Source organism: Xiphias gladius, chromosome 9 (assembly GCF_016859285.1).
Source record: "Xiphias gladius isolate SHS-SW01 ecotype Sanya breed wild chromosome 9, ASM1685928v1, whole genome shotgun sequence".
NCBI lineage: Eukaryota > Metazoa > Chordata > Actinopteri > Istiophoriformes > Xiphiidae > Xiphias > Xiphias gladius.
Window position 1 is genome coordinate 14,903,025 of NC_053408.1, and position 18,548 is coordinate 14,921,572.

The 18,548-nt window shown below is 38.1% G+C and overlaps 2 protein-coding genes across 12 annotated transcripts in view; one reads left to right on the forward strand and one right to left on the reverse strand.

The window, feature by feature from the left end:
- LOC120794355 (myoferlin-like) overlaps window positions 1–11,411 on the reverse strand; it is a 26,688-nt gene extending 15,277 nt beyond the window's left edge. For 4 of the 5 annotated variants that reach the window (XM_040135361.1, XM_040135363.1, XM_040135362.1 and 1 more), the window contains exons 1-16: window positions 11,333–11,411; window positions 11,045–11,113; window positions 9,944–9,999; window positions 9,374–9,465; window positions 3,567–3,675; window positions 3,365–3,458; window positions 3,093–3,256; window positions 2,224–2,352; window positions 2,051–2,113; window positions 1,910–1,960; window positions 1,777–1,807; window positions 963–1,078; window positions 715–841; window positions 502–605; window positions 323–391; window positions 158–201 (exon numbers count right to left, since the gene is read on the reverse strand). In XM_040135361.1, coding sequence (XP_039991295.1) covers window positions 158–201; window positions 323–391; window positions 502–605; window positions 715–841; window positions 963–1,078; window positions 1,777–1,807; window positions 1,910–1,960; window positions 2,051–2,113; window positions 2,224–2,352; window positions 3,093–3,256; window positions 3,365–3,458; window positions 3,567–3,675; window positions 9,374–9,465; window positions 9,944–9,999; window positions 11,045–11,113; window positions 11,333–11,396 — 1,382 coding nt within the window. In that variant the 5' untranslated portion in view covers window positions 11,397–11,411. The other variant, XM_040135364.1, reaches the window with a different exon arrangement.
- Window positions 10,058–18,548, forward strand: part of LOC120794356 (WD repeat-containing protein 49) — a 20,647-nt gene continuing 12,156 nt past the window's right edge. For 5 of the 7 annotated variants that reach the window (XR_005708117.1, XR_005708118.1, XM_040135365.1 and 2 more), the window contains exons 1-8: window positions 12,551–13,152; window positions 14,714–14,951; window positions 15,132–15,278; window positions 16,837–16,959; window positions 17,041–17,212; window positions 17,311–17,357; window positions 17,442–17,579; window positions 17,754–17,945. Coding sequence is in view for 5 of the 7 variants with exons in the window: in XM_040135365.1 (XP_039991299.1) it covers window positions 13,082–13,152; window positions 14,714–14,951; window positions 15,132–15,278; window positions 16,837–16,959; window positions 17,041–17,212; window positions 17,311–17,357; window positions 17,442–17,579; window positions 17,754–17,945 (1,128 nt within the window). In the remaining 2 variants the exon portion in view is untranslated. Of the gene's footprint in view, window positions 10,114–12,550; window positions 13,153–14,713; window positions 14,952–15,131; window positions 15,279–16,836; window positions 16,960–17,040; window positions 17,213–17,310; window positions 17,358–17,441; window positions 17,580–17,753; window positions 17,946–18,548 lie in introns of those variants that run through there. The other 2 variants (XM_040135367.1, XM_040135369.1) reach the window with 2 other exon arrangements.

The following is an 18,548-nucleotide window of genomic DNA, read 5'->3' on the forward strand; positions in this document are numbered from 1 at the left end:
CCACATTGCAGAAATATTGTGGTGCACTCTCTCAAATCCAAAGAACTCTGAGAATGAAATGACACTGCCTCTTCATGCTCCTTACTTCTTGAACACAAATTCAAACCAAAGTCCAAAATCTTTTAAAAGAAGGAAATTGCAACCTTGTTTGACCTACCAGTCAAAGACTGTCAGTTTGACAGACTCACACATGGAGGGGAACTGCAGAAAATACAAGAAACAGGTAAAACAGCATAAGACAAAAAATCCATTAATGATGTCTATTACTTTCTTAGGTTTTTTGCTTTGCAGAATACAGCTTTTTATCATGAGGACTTGTTACCTTGACTTGGAGGTTCAGTACTTGGTTCCACTCAGGGTTTGCATTTTTCTCAATTATCTGAGTACACAGCTGGAGAGAAAGAAAAACTACACATTAGTTTTACTTCTGTTAGACAACAATATAATATCCAGCTTGACTAAAATATATATACATATAGAAAAATAATGAACATGAGGAACCTTTCTGCCTGCGAAGCGAGCCTCTATGAAAGGATCTACCAGGTTCTTCTTGTTTTTATCTCCTCCAAACATTTCTTTCATGGACTGAACGAATGCATCATCCACTGAAATGAGAAATCATTGAAGGAATTAATCAATTATCAATCATAATTGATGGTAATATACAGTATGTTTATACACATCTTTCTTTCATAATTATGATTATGATCTCACTCTGAGGAATGTCCTCAGCTCTGAACACCTTCAGAGACAGGGTAGCCCATCGCAGAGTCACACCAGCCGGTAGCAGCAGGTTACTCTCTATGTCATCCTGGTCATCATTAGAATCCCTCTTCTCCAACTACAGTATGGGAGATGGAAGGAAACAGAAAGGAGTCCATTAGAGAGTGTAAGGGGCATAGCCACCTTATTTACATGTGGAAAAAAGAAACAGCCAGTGAAAGACAGCATGTCTGTCATACCGGAGGCTCATCTCCAGTCCCCACTATGAAGAGGCTGACTTTGAGGTAGCCTTTAGCACCAGAGCTGGAGTCATCTGGGTCATTCAGCAGAAGCCACTTCCTCATGACACAGTGGGCTGCAATAGGACACAAACACATATGCAGTGCATCACATAAAGGATACACAGACTTTATTAATATAGACAGACATAATTTAATAGTGGATACTATTTGTTTGTATAGTGGATAAATAAAAGATAGTTTTAATATAATTTTTTAAAATATAATTTTTGTCTAATTTTACTTAAACCTGCAGTAACTTTTTTTTTTTTTTTACCACTACCGGGTAGCGGAAACAAGCTGTGAACACAACACTGACATATGATCACCTTTTAAGCTGATATAGCATACCAAACTTGTTAGCTAACATTTATTTACACATCCAAGAGACACTGAGAAAAATTAGCATTTATTTGGAGTCATGTTTCTGGTGAAAGTCCAATATTCACTCTCGTTTTAACTTTGTTTTCGTCTCCACCAACCCCTGAGGAAAATATCTTACTATAGCTGCTAGCGTAAATGCTCCACTTCGCTAGCTAACTTTTGTTCAGAATCTTGCTAACTTTATCATGTATTACACTACAAAATACATATTCTGATCAAAATCAATTAAACAAACCAACAAAAATCAACTAAATATAAGTCTATACTAACCCTGTCTCATTTTTACCTATAGAAGTCAGACAAAAGCCCTGTCTATCTACATGTAAATGACAACCATCTATGCACATGTAAATGACACACAAATCTAGTTTGTGGTTTGTGACAAGCTTACCTGGCTCATCATAAACATAACCAATGTCCAGCTATGTGAGAGAACAAAACAAGATCAGCCAGAGTCATTTGAACACATTAACCAAATTTTTTACATATTAACAATTATGTGAAGAGCAAATGAGACCAGGCACCTTGAATTCCCCCATCAGACTGTCTGCCCTAAGTGAATAGGAATCATACACCTGAGGACAGGAGTGCAACAATACATAGTTTATTTATTTATACATATTGACAGAGGATAGGACCATAAAACTGACATGCATCATGCTTACCCGGAAGCTAAAGTTCTGGTCAAACAGATCTGATGGTAGCATGTGGACATTGTAAAAGAACATCTGCAAAAAAAAAAAAAAAATAAAAAAAAAAAAAAATGAAAATGAACCCATTTTTATTCCACCTTAAATCTGTGTCATATAGTCTCGCTGCGAGAGTGACATGTCAGTACCTCATCAAAGAAGGGGTTGTTTCCCCTCTTGATCCTTGTCCTGTGGGTCTGTCCGTTGACGTTGACCTTCACCACTGGTTTGATGTTATTTCCAGACAACTGACGGGCCTCGATGATCCGGACACGGATCTGAGAGACACATAGTGTCACAGTATCAGTGATAAACGTATATGATTCCTGAGAGTATAAGGGCAACTGATTCTGACCAAGAGCATCTCTGTTTATGTAAATACATACATTATAGACTTAAAGATACATAACCTGGGTAAAGGTAACGAGCTAAGATAGCCAGATATAACTGCTGCGGCCACCTAAAAGAAACTTGAGAGAGGAAAAAACTATTTTTTGGCTTTCTTTCCAAACATCCCGACCATTTTAAACATGTCAAAAGATTACAAAGAAAAAAAGTATTCTATCAAAGGCAACCTGCAGTACATAATTGTTTTGTAATGAAAGGAATGAAGATCATGCTTATGAGCTTCTTATCCTAAACCACAAGCAGCTATTTAAGTGTTATTCAGCTTCTTGTTATTGGACAAGTAGCTGAATAACTGCATTAGTGGCATGCAGACAGCAATACACGCTGCTAATCCCTTCCCCCATGAACAGTCAGATGAATGTCTGAAAGCAACACAGACTGCACCTTGTTTTGCCAGGATTGCATAATTTTTCTACGAACAAAAATGTATGCCATCAGAATGATTTAAAAAGACACTTTAGTCACATAACAAACCCTACAAATGGTGGCTTTAAGTACTTGATTTGGAACTAAACAAGAAGCGGTTCTGTTCTTGACCTGCATACTATAATTTAGAATGTGCAGTAGCTGTTATTCTTCATTGATAACTGTGAAGCACTATCACACTGACCTGGAAGTCCTGAGGTTTATTGACCAGTCGGTGGCGATTTTGTGCCCTGGCCAGCCGCTGGCGGAGGTTAACAGTCTGACCAGTGGATGAGGGCCTCCCTGCAGAGCTACTTTGACCACCATCTGGTAGAGTCTGATCACCCTCTTCACCAGCACCGCCACCGCCTAATCACCAGAGAGACAAGATAACCAAAGATGAAATAAGCAACATGCCTATAATCAAATTTAATGCTACCACTAAACCTTGTATCTTTAAGAATTCCATAAACATACCAGCACCCAATGTAGCATCTCCAGCTTGAGGATCATTGGGGTTTGATGCAGCATTGGCAGGGGGATCATAGCCAATCACAAGGTTGATTGTGGCCTGTGAGTAAATGATTGGTGGGTCTATTAATCCATTCATTTCTTTAAAATGAAGATAGCTTTCCTGTTTTTTGCATTTCTAAATTCATATTATAAGAATGAAACATACTCCAATATTCTGTCCACTTTCATTGACCAAAGGCACATTTCTGGATGGCAGTGATCTCACTTGACCTGAGGCAAGGTCTCTCAAAGTGATTTTTGTTGATCCAAGGAATCTGTTAGGAAAAAACACAGCAGGTTAACGTTAAATACAGAAAGATTTATATCCAATTGTCAGATACTGTCATTTTATGTGTTTATAACATGTGACTGGGCAGAATTTGCTTGTGGTGAACCTCGGTCTAGTCAGATAAGTTTAATATACTAGCTTCAGACAATAGCTTCCATAGAAAATGGATGAACATTGATTTATTTATTTACCATAGGACTAGTCTTACCCTTGAGAAGATATTACTGACTAGCCCACTGATATTTGGGTCTGACATAACTAGAGAATGATTGCAAACCTAGTACTGTATATCATAGCCACAGAAAATACAATTATCTGATTTGCACACTTAAAACCTGAAAGATACACTCAGTTGCCACATTATTATTAGGTACACCTAGCTAAAAATTATGCAGTCCACTACAACAGTCTTGCAATAAATCCTCCTTTGTGAGGGTTATAATGTTCAGTTTTTGTTGGAACTATTTTAGAGAGGTATTGATTCAACTGTCTGTGGTCATTTTGGAGGCTGCAGTTTGTTGTGCTGTTAAATTATATTGCATTATACTGGAGGGTGTTTATATTATTTAGTCTACCCTTACTGATATGAATAATTTGGACAAGATATTAGAAACGCTTGTCAGGCTGCCGTTCTAGACAGTAATCAAGTTACAGACCACAAAGAGATGAAATGCTTTTTCTGTGCTGTGATCACGTCATAAAAAAAAGGCATATAGGAGGTCACCACCCAGAGCTAACAAACCCTGCCTGCTCAGACAAACAAACGCACCCCATGAGCCAGAACACAGTCATCAGTGCACAAAAGCTACCCATCAGATATTTTACAGTGTGTTTAGATCACCCGTGATCATCTGCACCAAGAAGTGAAATGAAAAAACTCATGCAATTCTTTCCATTTGGGGGTAACTTTAATACCAGCTATGAAAAACAGAACAAGGATGATACTATTTTTCCAAGTGGTCAAATAACAATACGGTAAACCTGAAAGTCCATGAGACACACAGTCACCTAGTAAAATCTACAGTAACTACCTGGAATTTAAAAAAAACAAAACAAAACAACAACAAAAATATTGTAATTTGTTATTAATAATTGGCTTCTTTACCAGCCTTGGCTGAAAATCACATCTTGATACTGAAAACATTATTCCTACCATCTGTGCCATACACTGTGAAAATTATAGCAGGTTTTCCATTAAGTTATTTGCCACTGCGAATTAGTCAAACATTTTCTGTATGGAATGTTAATTAATGTATTTCCTGAAGTAATCATTAACACTAATGAGTAAGTAGACAAAAATACCTATTGAATCAAATGACTGTTGAAAAAAAAAAAAAAAAAGGCTAAGAACAAGACTGGAGTTGGTAAAAGTAGCAATGTACAATCAGATTCCTCTGTTATGTCCATTGATAACTCAATGATAAAATGAAATGAAACTAAATATGGGAAAGTGTCTGGCTATGTGAGGTCTGACTATGAGTAAGTAAAAGTGAAACAACGCACTATTAGAGCTGAGAAGAAAAAAGGTTCTTAAAAAAAAAAGTTGCCACTAAACCGTTATGAGCTTGGGGTAGTTGAAACATATCTTTGGATGGATGAAATGATATTCACTGTATTGTGTCCAAAGTAAGTTAGCTAATGGAATGTCTTACATCATGTAAAATGTATCACTCATTGTATCAATGTATCACTTTGGGTGGACTAAGTAATAATGTTTTGTAGTTTGACATTTAAGCCTCCGACTCAACCGGACCCAAATATTGAAAACTATTTATTTTTCTCCCCCCCTTTGCTAACAACCTTTACTTGACCTGGATGAAAAATGTCTTGAGACAAAGAGAATTAAAGGAAAATCAAATCACTGTTCCGAGAGAAGACAACTGAACTTAGATCAAGTGACTTAAACATGACTTCTATCACAACAGTTTTTTTTTTTAATGTAACTATTCATTGATCAGAAAACCTACAAGATAAGGTATACAGTAGATGCATACATCAAAGCAGTGTTAGAGATCAGAACACTTGTATGATCTTGTCTTAATACTGAACAGCAAAAACATCTAACATGCAAGTGTGAAAGCTTAAATGGCATCAGAAAATAAACTTTAAATATATTTTATACATAATTTTAGACAATATAGTTACACTTTATCCATGAAAAAGACTAAGAAATGATTCAATGTACTATACAAAATTACTCTGACAGGATTTTTTCTGAACAACTGCGTATCAGGGTACCACCATTTTAGGTCACTGCACAAATAGTGGGACAGAATTTTATTGAGAGGAGAAAGGATGGAGTGTTATTGTTTTGGCAGCACACAGCTTTATATCAGGAAGGAGGCAGACAAATGGATTCTCCAGGGATCAGTGACTTAATAACCTGGTATGTTGCCTCAAATCTGAGTCACAATCACAATACTTATTTGCAGTTTTTAAAATGGCATCATCGAAGTAATGTGAGCAAGATTTGAACTTCATCAAAGAATGGCCTCAGGTAGGATGTGACAGTGGATAGAGTTTTTCCTTGTAACAACGCTGCCAACAACTGCTTCTGTCTCCAAAGTTTTTAATAACCTCAATACATTTAAAACTAACTTTTTAATTTGGTAGAAAGGTTGGTTAGGTGTTGTGTTTCAGACATAGGGTTGTCCCTGGATTCTGAAATATTTTCATTTTGCATCTCTTTTGTTTTCAGCATGACTACGTTCTGATATAAGCATTCAAATATGAAAAGAGATTAAGCCGCACAGTATGATTTTACTATATCAAACACTGACAGCAGACACTGGCCTGAACTTCCAGAGTCAGTTTGTATGAAAATTATTACAACACAGTACTGTGTATATTGTGAACAGATTAGGGAAGACGTGCTTGGATTGACAATTTTTCCATCGTTTTCCATGTAAACACACAGTGGACTGACCAAAACACACTTGGTGAGCATTGTTGAGCTCTGGTGAATCACAGAGAAAGAAATATTCCCCCTTTTAAAATAATTGCAAACACTCACCCTCAGACAAGGTAAAAGTCATTTGGATAGAGTTATTACTGAATTTAGATACAATTCTTCCCTTTATCAGGATGTTAAAGCATTGCATAGGTAATGGAACAACAGACCATGGTGCTCCTTGTCACCAGACTTGTAGTCATACACAAACAAGTTTAACTGTTGGGCCTTTTTGTGTCTCATAGTATAATGAATTCTCTCTCTCTCTCTCTCTCTAATTATATATATAGATATATATATATCCGTGAAGAGGAAGAAGTGACTTTCTACACAAGCAGCTCTAAGTGTCCTTGGGTGGGTTTCAGTTCAAAAGGTTAACACCCTCCCCCTGTCAACATTCATTTCCTTTCAAAGATCTGCTGGGATGGATGAATGTGACGATAACAGCTCATCTCAGATCTGTGGCTAGAGTGTAAAAATTAGTGATTCCCTGACAGTTTTCTGATTATTACTGTTATATCATATTTATCAACAGAGTTAATAGCACTTCAAGACTATAAATCTCAGAAATATGTTATCAGAAATAATTTAGGTGAAAGTAGGTGAAATATTTGGACACACTGAAGTCTGACTATGCTTTTCATAAGACAGGAAATTAAACAATACTTTGGTTTTGATGTGAATTTTTCTAGCCATATCCCATGAAGACTTACTTGCACTGCTTTTTTGGCATCCCCACATTTCTGCCTTCCAAATATACAGTAAGGGGCATAAGTATTTGGACAGTGACAATTTTCATAAATTTGCCATTGTACATCATCACAGTGGAGGAGGAAAGGGAGGAAACTCAGCATTTGGTGATGTCCATGGGTTCCAGACATCAGGCAGTCATTGACTGCAAAGGATTTTCATCCAAGTATTAAAAATGATACTTATATTTCTAATTATGTTGGTTTGTCCAATTACTTTTGGCATAAAGCCCATAATTTTCAGAAAATGGCTGTAATTCATAAATTGTATAGGCAACATTTTTGTTAAACCCCTTGAATTAAAGCTGAAAGTCTACACTTCAATTACATCTTGATGGCTTTGTTTAAAATCCATTGTGGTGGGTTACAGAGGCAAAATTACAAAAATTGTGTCACTGTCCAAATATTTGAGGACCTAACTGTATTTGTGCAGAACAGTAACGAAGTAGCCATTTCATGTCATTTAAGTATCACCATAACTATTCAATAATTTGTAAAAGCCTGCAGCCCTGTTGCAGAACAATACAGTCAATAGCTCTGCTTATTAAATTTTAACTTAAAAAAAAACATCTTTACCTCTTCAAATAATTTATAAAAACATTGCAATTAAACACATGAAAATCAGACCTCAAACATGTCATTTCAAATCCAAAAAATAGGTATAAGGAAATTAGACATTTTGTCAATGTCTCGTTGAAACTCAGGGTGTTACTTACTCATTGAAACTGTTTCGGTCATGGTTTAAGTACAAAAGATTTTAGAACTGAACTCATGCATACAGTTCAAAATCTCACCTACTTTGTATTTAAAAACCACACTTTGTCCTAGTTTTCTGATTCCTTTCTAAAAATCACCAAAACACTGGTTCACCCCCCCCCCCCCAAAATTTGGTTGCAACAACAACAGGACCCATAACAGCTAGAAAACCATTTGAGAGAGAGAAGTCCTGTTCTGCTCCCACTTTGTAGATCTTTAGGGAGTGTGTCAGATGGGCCAGCCCAGTGGAAAACTCTTGTCAGTTTAACATGGACACGTGTGCTGGAAAAGCCCATTTAAAAGCTCCTCCCACAGTTATGACTGTCCCATGCACTGGGGAAACTTTTACTCACTAAAGCACATGAACAGAAGAAAAACAGTTTGTTTGAAATTTTTAATTATTTCATAAGAAAGAACCGCTTTCATGTGCTTTGTTTTCTCACCATAGACAAGACTTTGATCGCAGTAATTAGTGATGTCGACGAAACATTCTTTGCGGTTGGTCTAAATTGGTCCCATATGTGATTCCAGCCTTATTTGGAAGTAACTGCATTGAGCTGTTTTGGAGTGACGTAGTAACATTTTGCATTACAGCACTTCTCCTTAAACGGTTTTAAAGTAGTATATACACACTGTACCTACAGAAATTACTCCTCTGCAATATATTTTGGAAAGTAACTGCCAAATAAGAGTACTTTCCCTGTTCCCAGACACACAGTGCCACACAAGTCCCAGCAAGAGAGAAGACAAACAGCAATTCATCCATCCATTGTTGGCCCATCAGCATCAGGCATCCCACACAGCCCAGCAAGTCTCAGCATGGCAAACAGGGTGTGAGGGGGCAGAGACAGCCAACTACATAACTCAAACTCTGGTCTACTATGAAAATGTCTTACTTAGTTTCCTTGTATATTACGGTGTCAGTGTTTACAACAATGTGTATCCTAACCAGCAGGCCTGTAGCATGTGCAAAGAATAATTTAGCAGCCAAAGTACATCAGAAGTTTTTCAGATTAAAACTGGCTTGATGACAGCTAATGTTACACTGCCTGTGCTGAGTTATTAATGAAAAAACTGACATACATGTAACTGAAAAAGAAAGACAAGACACTGTGATTCATTAAGGTGAGGCGTATAGCTTCTCTTTCAACACTGTTATTCCACTGTTGCACAAAGCATGAAGCCAAGGTTAACAAGGAGCTCAGTCTCAGGAGCTGTACTGCACTTACTTGTCTTTCCCAATGGTTTCATAGTCTTTCACAATCACGTCTATGTAGGAGCTGGAGTCCAGTGCAATGCCTTTCAGATCAAACTCAAGCACCTGCAAGACAAGATGAAGGGGACACAAACCATTATATATGGTCCTTCAACTGCTGTCATGTCCTGAAGAGGCAGCATTTTATCTGTGAGCAGAGCCTTTCACTGAATGTAACAAATATGATTTGTCTACTCGGCCAATAAGATGCAAAACACCAAAAAACAGTTATATCAAACTCCTAAACTCGTCTACTTCACTCACGTCATAATCTATTGACATGGTAAAAACACACTGTAGAGTCATGTGTTGATTGCTTTAGAATCCCCACTTTAGATACAGTACTAGAAGTCTAAATATCTAGTACTGTATTTAAAGTTGGGATATCTTGTAATCAATCAATTCCTGCTTTCCAAAGCAACTGATCTAAACTCACTTTGATTTTCAATCAAAGATAAAAGATTGAGGAGGGGATATCTGCATGTTTGACTCTGTGTGTGAGTGCGTTTTTGTGTGGGGGTTTGTGAGTATAATGGAGATTTACCTCATTCCATACAGGATTCACCTCACTGTCAATTGATTTTGTTTTTTTCTTCTCATCTGAAAGTGAAACATTTTTTTGTTAATGTTTATTTAAAATATATGCATTTTTTGTTGACATTGGACACTCATCTAAAAATAAAACATCAGCTTTTTCTCTACAATGAAAATATGGTAGGTTTCTCAAGATTAGGACACACATAGTACAACCAACCCAACAATACAACTAAAGTCATTTTACCCACTTGCTTTGCTGACAACGTTAAGGAAAGTTAGTGCTAAGAAATTGCTGAATTACAGTTTTTACTATCTAAACAAGTCATTTTCTGCATGCTTCAGGGAAAGAGTGATATTGATGCCAGTGGACGGCAGATATTGACTTTATATGTTAGCAGGAAAAAAGGAACAAAGCTGCCACACCTGTAGGTGATGATGATGAGGACACCAGGACAAACAAAACAGCTGAGACCAACCAGGGCTGATTGCCAGGCTCATCAAACCCTCTTCAGGAGGAAATACCATTCTTTGTCTGATACGGAACTGTGACTCATAATTTGAACTCAATAGCTCAAGGCCAATTTCCCTGCATTTTCTAACCCGTCTTTTCCCTTCACCACAGGCTTCTTTCTTCTTCTGAGCTCATACACACTATGTCCTACAGGTCCAAACATTGTCCCTGGCCAGTTGTTTTTGCATCTGGGATTGCTGTGACATGTTTGGGAAAGTCTTCAATGGTGCAACCCAACTTGTGCTCATTAAGTTCTTAAATCTACTGTATTTAGAAGGAGTACACTGACACTTACAGTCTAAAATTTTTAAGTTCTAAATTGACTATCTGGCCTCCATGCAGAAGTAGCTAAAGAGAAGCACTGCTGTATAATCTATTTATTGCATAGGCTACATAATAAGTCACAGAAAAACTATATAGTCCACAGAGTGAGGTCATGCTAGATAAAGTTTATAATCAATTAGGTGATTATAAACTTTACATTTAGTTCTAAAGACGCTTAAGTCTCTGTATATGACCAACTATTATGCTAGAAGGGATTTTCCAAGCAGATTATTTACAGTTAAAACTTTACAAGACTCTTAAACAGACGCTTACCTTTAAAAATCACAGACGTAATTGGATCAGGACTTCCAAGCTTCTTTTTAGGCAGACTTTTAGCCGACTCTACAACAACCCGCAACATGGCAAAAAACAGGTTAAAGAAAGACTAAATCAGTGAAGGGGGAATTAAACGTAAAAAAAACAAAGTCCGCGCAAGACTCTCGTACTCTCACATCCTCACTGTCCCATCACTGTGAAAGAGTCAGAGCTGGGGGAGCACATTTCCAAGTCCAGTATGAAAAAACGAAGGGAAACGAGGGCGGGTCACGGGTGTGAAATTACCCTGAGTGGAAGCGACTGAGCTGCTGCCGCCGCTGCTGCTGCTGCTGCCACCCTGTGGGTACATAAATGAAGAACTGCATCTGGTTTACTTACTGGAGAAATTGCGTGTTTTAAACTGAGCAAATGATATAAATTATCCTCCTAATATTATAGTGACTCAATATAAACGCACGTTGCAGCGGGAGTGGATGGTATTAGTAGTGATTTTTGATTGAATCTTGAAAAAAATACTATAGCAGTCTAAAGGAGTGATAGTTTAGTGAGTGTGAATCTCGTCAGATGTTGGCTGTTTGTTAACTACTGTCAAAAGGGAGTAAAAAAAAAAAATCGCATTTGATCAACTATTTTGCTGTGGCGCCATCCAGTGGCTGTACTTGGCAATAACGTGTACGTTCCACAATTGACACAAGGGCCAGCTACGGAGAAAGCTCAACCCCACCTTATATTACCCTACACTACCCTATACTAATGGTTCTCCTCAAGTCAGCAGCTCGGTTTTTTAATAATAAGCTAGGTTCTAAGTGATAGGACAGAAGACCTGTGATCCTTTGTATAATATATTCTTAAACTTTCATGTTTGTTGCTTATGGGATTGTTTTTACAACTTTGAATAGCATGTAAATAGCAGCTGAAAACTAGTCATTTTAATCCCGATTAGTGTCCCTGTGAATTTTTAAAAAATCCTTTCCATATTAATTTTTCTTCAACATTTTTTTTTTGTTTCCCGTTTGAGATGTCTGTAATCACCTTTAAAGACCCATGGATGACCTTACCACGATGACAGACATCATAAAATAGTCCATTGCTGGTCCTTGCATAATATAGCAGATGAATTATATAGATATTTGGGCCGGTCACAGTATAGACTACTGGTGTGAATAGGCGTAATATTAGACCAGGTGCAAGGAACTGCCCATCAGACCAGACTCCACTGGGACTTGGGTACCTTCATTAAACATAACAAGAGGCCACTCTAGATAGCTCATGCTCATTGAAGTGTTAAGCAAAACAGCTGTGTGATACCTGGCAATAATTAAACTGCATTAGTTATAGATTTCTGTGAGGCTACAAGAACATGACAAAGTTGTTTCTTTTACTCTTTTTGATTTAGAATAAATTTGCATAGGACACAGGCTAATTTATGATTTAATTTCTATATAGTCCTCATTTTGTCAGAGCAGCTTACCTGTCCTTGTGCAAAAGTTAACTAGTCTAAACTCTTCTGTGTCCTTGCTAACTTTGCCTCTTTAAATGATTAACCCACTGAGGGCTTGTCTGTGGGGTTTGTGGCTCTGTTACCCCCAGCAGATTTGCAGTTATTTTGGAAACTCCCATCTCTCTATGGTCTTCTCTTCAGTGATGTGTTGGTTTACCTTTTTCGGTGTGGTCAAACACTTGTGACGGATGGCTTATTGATCCCTGGATGTGGACATTCCTTTCCTGTCCGGATACAAGAAGCTTTGTTTAAGTAAATTGGGTTTGCTTGAAAAGATAGAGTAAGGGATGGAAACAAAGGCTCTGCGTGTTTAGACTCAGAGCATTGTGATGATCTCAGACTGGCCTCAGTGCTTTCATGGGGAACTTGTGGCTGCTGCATCTTCGTTTATCACCAGGCTATGGTCTGAAAGAACATGAAACACTGACTCTGGATTAAATTTGGATTAGAAATTCAACAGAAAAAGATGGAGCAGTATCTGGTGCTTGAAGAATTTAAAAGGGGGTTCAGACGGTGAAGCTCGGGTTATTAATATGGATACCTTAAGAAACCAAAAAAATCCATGGGTGCTTTATGAGACAGAGGTTCCACACAGCAGATTTTGGTGAGTTTTCTGTAGTTTATCATTATGTATTTCATCTTGATAAATATAACTGATCACTGTTAATTAATCGTGTATGACCTGTTACTGCATACAAAAGCCAATTTTAATGCATGCAACATATACTATGTAGGCTGCACCTCAATATCCACAGCTGCTGTAATGTTAATCATACAATTACTGTCTCACTTCTCTATTTGTATCTGTTTAGTCCATGGCCTCTGATATCTTATCACCTCAGACAGTGTCTGAACTCTTAGTAAAGAAGAAAAGTTGGTTTTAATCTTCATTCTTCCATCCTCAATCCCTCTATCCATTCTTCCATCTACCTGCTCTATTAAAGCAACTTATGTCAAGTCTTATATATGAAGTCAAAGCTGAAGTTGTACATTAGCATCGCAGTCTGTCCCAGTGACCTTTTTATTCCTATTTTTCTCCACTCAATCACTTTAGACATTGAAAAGAATTTCTCCATCCATCCTCCCCACACAGTTTCACCACAAACTCTTTCAGTTACAGCAGCTATTTAAATTCCCTTTTCAGCAAACCACTACACTTTTATTACTTAATTATTTTATGGTTCCATTGGTTGATTGTGTGAAACGTGTATGATGTAAAGGACCACTCATGCATGTCCTGATGGACCTGAAAAAGAGCTCACAATGTTGAGACATGTGACTTATTGTTTCGGTCTCTAGTCACCCTGAGCAACAGGGCCACACAGGAGCTGCTGGTGGCAAGGGACACTTTCATCTTTTAGACACATCCCCCAAACCTAACTTAGTACCCCCTCACTTAGTCTCTATTTGCAACATTCACCCAGTACATACATTAAGACCAACCATTCAATTTACTTATATCCCTCCAACTTATTGTGTGTCTAAGGATAATATGCATTATATGAGACTTCATAATGTAATTTTAAATGTTTGTAGTGTGTTGTCCCAATGCTGCCACTTGGGAGCGCTGCTTTCATTCTGCATGGAGCCTTTCACCAGAGACTGGATGGAATGAATAAACAGTTGCAACTCATTAACAAAGACTAAAATAAGTTTTGCAAAGACACCAAATTGTCCCTGTTTGAGCTTTGGCTTCAGCTGGCTTCAGTCCTCCATGTAGACACCTATGTATATTGTCCTTATTTCTTAATGCTTATGTCTTGCATGTTTTGATCTAACTGTACGCCAGCACACCCGTCCACCTGAGGAGCGGAGTCAGGGGCTGTAGTCACAAAACTAAGAGTAGCTTCCAACTTAAGAAAAACCATAAAGACTAATGGTGATGTTAGCCCTCTCACAACACATTTTAGTAGTAGCACCAGCTCCTGAAACTGCGGAAAGTCAGGATGAATCCAGTATACTCCTAAATCAGTAAGTGTGATATACAAACAGTGCTAAAAGTGGCTCCTGATGGCAGTCTTTGATGGCAGTCAAGATCTTCTCTATTTAACCTCTTTGGGAAATACACCTATGCAGTCCTTAACTGGTGCTCAGTTAATGAGGTCTTGAAAGCTGTCCAATTTTTGAACAAATTAATGTTTTCATTTATCTGGTCATTGCTGCAGTGATCCAGCCTGTGGAGTCAGTCCTGCAGAGAAACTGAGCCCTGATCACCTGCAGCTCCTGAGAAATGCATTTATGTCTCCAAAAGCTGGAGTTCAGACACATGAAAACAGGCAGAGTGGAAAGAACAGAGGAAGAAATGAAGAACATGGAATGAAGTTCCAAGAGTTTCGAGAGGTTCTGAGGTCGGTGATAGGACCAGATATTGAGGACACATGGGTGGAGAGATTTTTCAGTGAGGTAAACAGGAATAAATAGATATCTGTTTGAAAGTACAGATTTAAAAAGAACAGCACACAAGCTACATTACATATCACATCTCATCAGCATAATCAAACCATGCCATCCAAAAAATTATAGGATGGCTTCCAGGTCATGATGATGTAGGGGCACTGACTTTTTAAACTTCTTTATATCCAGGTAGATATCAGTTGTACAGGACAGGTGAGGTGGCAACAGCTGTGTTCCTACCTGCTTCTGGAGTACACTGAGAGAGAGCGCGCCTCCATCCCCACACCTGCTCTCCTGGACTCACAGCCGCAGATCAGACACTGCTCTCACAACAAGGTAGGAATTCACCAATCTAATTGTGGTAAATTGAGAGGAAATGGTGCAGCTTTGTAGGATGTTCCAACGTTTAAACAATTACAATGAAATGGCTAATATGGGCCCCAAAATGAAAAGTCATGTTTTTCTGAAAGAAGAGTATGGATCCCACTGTAGTCCTGAGTAGAGACAAAGGCTGCACCCACTTTGTGTCTACCAGCCCAGGGACTACAGATGGAAATTAGCAAGTAGCTAAATCTGGTACAAAGCATCTCTTCAATTTCTATGAGATTAGCTACTATTTTTTGTACATGCTCCCTGACAAACAAATGTAACAAAGTATTTTTACAATTAACATAACCACACCAAACCTTTACTTGTCCCCAATCATCCCTAATATATAAAGTTGAATTAATTAATACGTTTTATAACATTGAATTATATGACTACATTTAATGTGAAATTGCACTCATAGTGAAAAATCAACATTTTTATTTGTATCACCCAGTGGCTCTCTAACAGAGCTTTGTAGGATGTTTTAACAAATTATTTTAGATTTTTGATATGTCCCAAAAGTTTATTGCACAGTTCAATGTTATTCTTACCAACTTCCAGGTAGAAGTTTTCAGCAAAAATGCTCTGCTAACCTAAGCTAAGTGCCCAGCACTAAAGAGCAGACAGACAAAAGTTAGCAACTAGCTAGCTGAAGATAAACATTAGCAAGCTAAAAGGCAGATATTGTACTCAGAAGTTGGCATTCAATGTAACAAAGGAAAAAAGGAGAGTAGATATTGGACTTACATTTATCAGGTGGCCAGAAATACAGCTTCGTTGGGAGGAAAGTGTTGCTCTGTGTCTGCTATGTGTTTAAGTAGTCAAATGTTTGCTAACATGCTAGCCATGTTAGCCAGGTAAGGGTCTGTCATCTTGTTTAAGATTTTTTCTGCCCATTACTGGTCAAAATTGTTTTGTCTGTTTGTTGTCTCCAGATCGGGTTATATTTTATAGGCCTTTGGCACAGCAGGCATTTTGACTTATCAGAACAGTTCTGACTTATCAGGATAAACACAGATGTTACTAATTACATTAAAAATGTCTCAGTTCTGTTCAAGTGCACCTGTAAACAGTAACAATGTGACAGTTAGCCAGCATGCACAATACCTTTACCCTATAAGAGAAGGGTAAAGGACTATGGTGTGCCATGGGGCTTGGGAAGTTTAGAAAGGGCATTGCAGTCTGCCTGTATTTTTTCCTGTCAATAGGACTCACGGAAGTCAGTCAAATCTTACACAGGCTTTGACAAATGAAGAATACTGGTTTTATAAGTATGAAAATATAAAGCATATTCAGCTATTCTTACAACTGATACATGAAAAGGGTCCTAATGCTATAATGAAGGCTAAAGCATCTTGAGAGTAAAAGCTACAAAATTTGCCCGCGTCACAAGTTTAAAACTTTTTCATCATGCTATACTAAGTTTGCCCGATTTCTTTTCGATGCTCTCCTTCTACATATTTTTTCTGCAGGTAGTACTTTCCTCCAATAATCTTTTTTATTAATTATATTTACTCATCTGCAGCGGGAGCCAACAGTGCGTGTGGTTGCTGTTTCCCATCCTCCTCCACTCCGCTATATAAGTGTCAGTAAGGGGGGTCAGATCACTGTCTGGAACAGCAGCCTACACATCCTCAAAACCCTTGGGGTGAGTGAAATCATGGTACTACTTTTACATCCACAAGGAAATACAGCACACTCACTTACATTTTTTACATTTACTTCTCAGCTTGCTGGAGATCCAACAGAGGAAGTGGCCAACACGAGGAGGTTCAGAGGCTGGACCACTGATGCAGTCTATATGGGCAACTGCCACATGGTTGCCATAGCAACCGACTGCAGGGACTTGCACTTCGTCAATGTCTCCACAGCCAGTGTATTTGAGGATGTCCACCTATTTGGTATACTTGATTGTTAACATGTACTGAATTGTACTAGATGGTCAAAAATCAAATTTTTCAAATGTTAACTCATCTATCTGTCTCATCATTGCTCCAAGGGTTTCGTAGTGTGCCCACAGCTCTTTGTTACTGGCATGATGTCCAGGTATGACCACTTTTCCCTTGACATGTTGGATGACTCTGAAAGCAAATTATTAATCTCTTAAATTTCTGTGGTTGTCCCTCCAAGTGTCCAGAGCGTTCCCCTCTGCTACTAATGGGGGATGAAAAGGGAGGAGTCCACCTGATGGACTTTCTGAACCCCTCTAAAGGTCTTTTTAAGAATCCCTCTAAGAAACAGAATGGCCCACACAGGATTTTTTTCCCAGTAAGCTTATCTAATTTCTCTTATCTCTATTTAATTGCTGAGCTCAGTCTCTGATGTTTGCAGATAAGGGTTCCTTGCAGGTACCCAGCAGAAACCACAGAAGCAGACAGACAGCAATGATGTGCACCTGTTGATTACAAACAACATATTCATTCTTATCCATCTTGACAACAGGACCTAGGTGAACACAGCAACATGGTCTCCTACCGTCACATCCCCAACATCCACCAGGAACCAGGAATCAACAGAGTAATGTTTGAGCCCAATACCAATGTCATCATGACATCCTCAGAAAGTGAAACCACCTCTTTGGTCTTTTTGAATGTGACACTAAAATGGGAGCCCTACATTTGGAAAATTAATCAGGTAACATCACATACATGTGTTATATATTCTCCTTAATAACTATTTTAATAACTATTACATTGAATCATAGCTTAGTGTATTTGAATGAGTATATATTTTCATGCATCAGAAGTGTACTTATAGACTTTAGTTTACAAATAGTATGATAATATAAAATGTAAAACAACTGGTCTGGGTGACACTGACCTAACTGGGTGGGTCAAGGTTTGAAAGTCCTGAAAACTTTTTAGATGGCATTGAAAGTCCTTGCATGGCATATGCTATATTACACAACTCATTTAGTGAATTACCCCTAGCCAGTCTTATCTAGAAGAACAAATATGAGATGTGAGTCAGGTTACTCATTTATAAAGTTTGCTCCCACCCAGCATGAAGTGGCAGACAGTGTCACTAACTGTGGAGAAAAAGAAGTAATGTTGTTGCACAAAAATGCATTATTAAACTGGGCGGTCATGCTTCCTGTTATGCACAAAGGCTTTTTGACGCACAGTAATTTTACACTCTAATTAACTGTCTGGACATTTTAACAATGACGCCACCCTTTAAAACTCCTCTACGCAAACTAATGAGACCAGCTAACTAGATTTGTGTCATGAAAGGTGC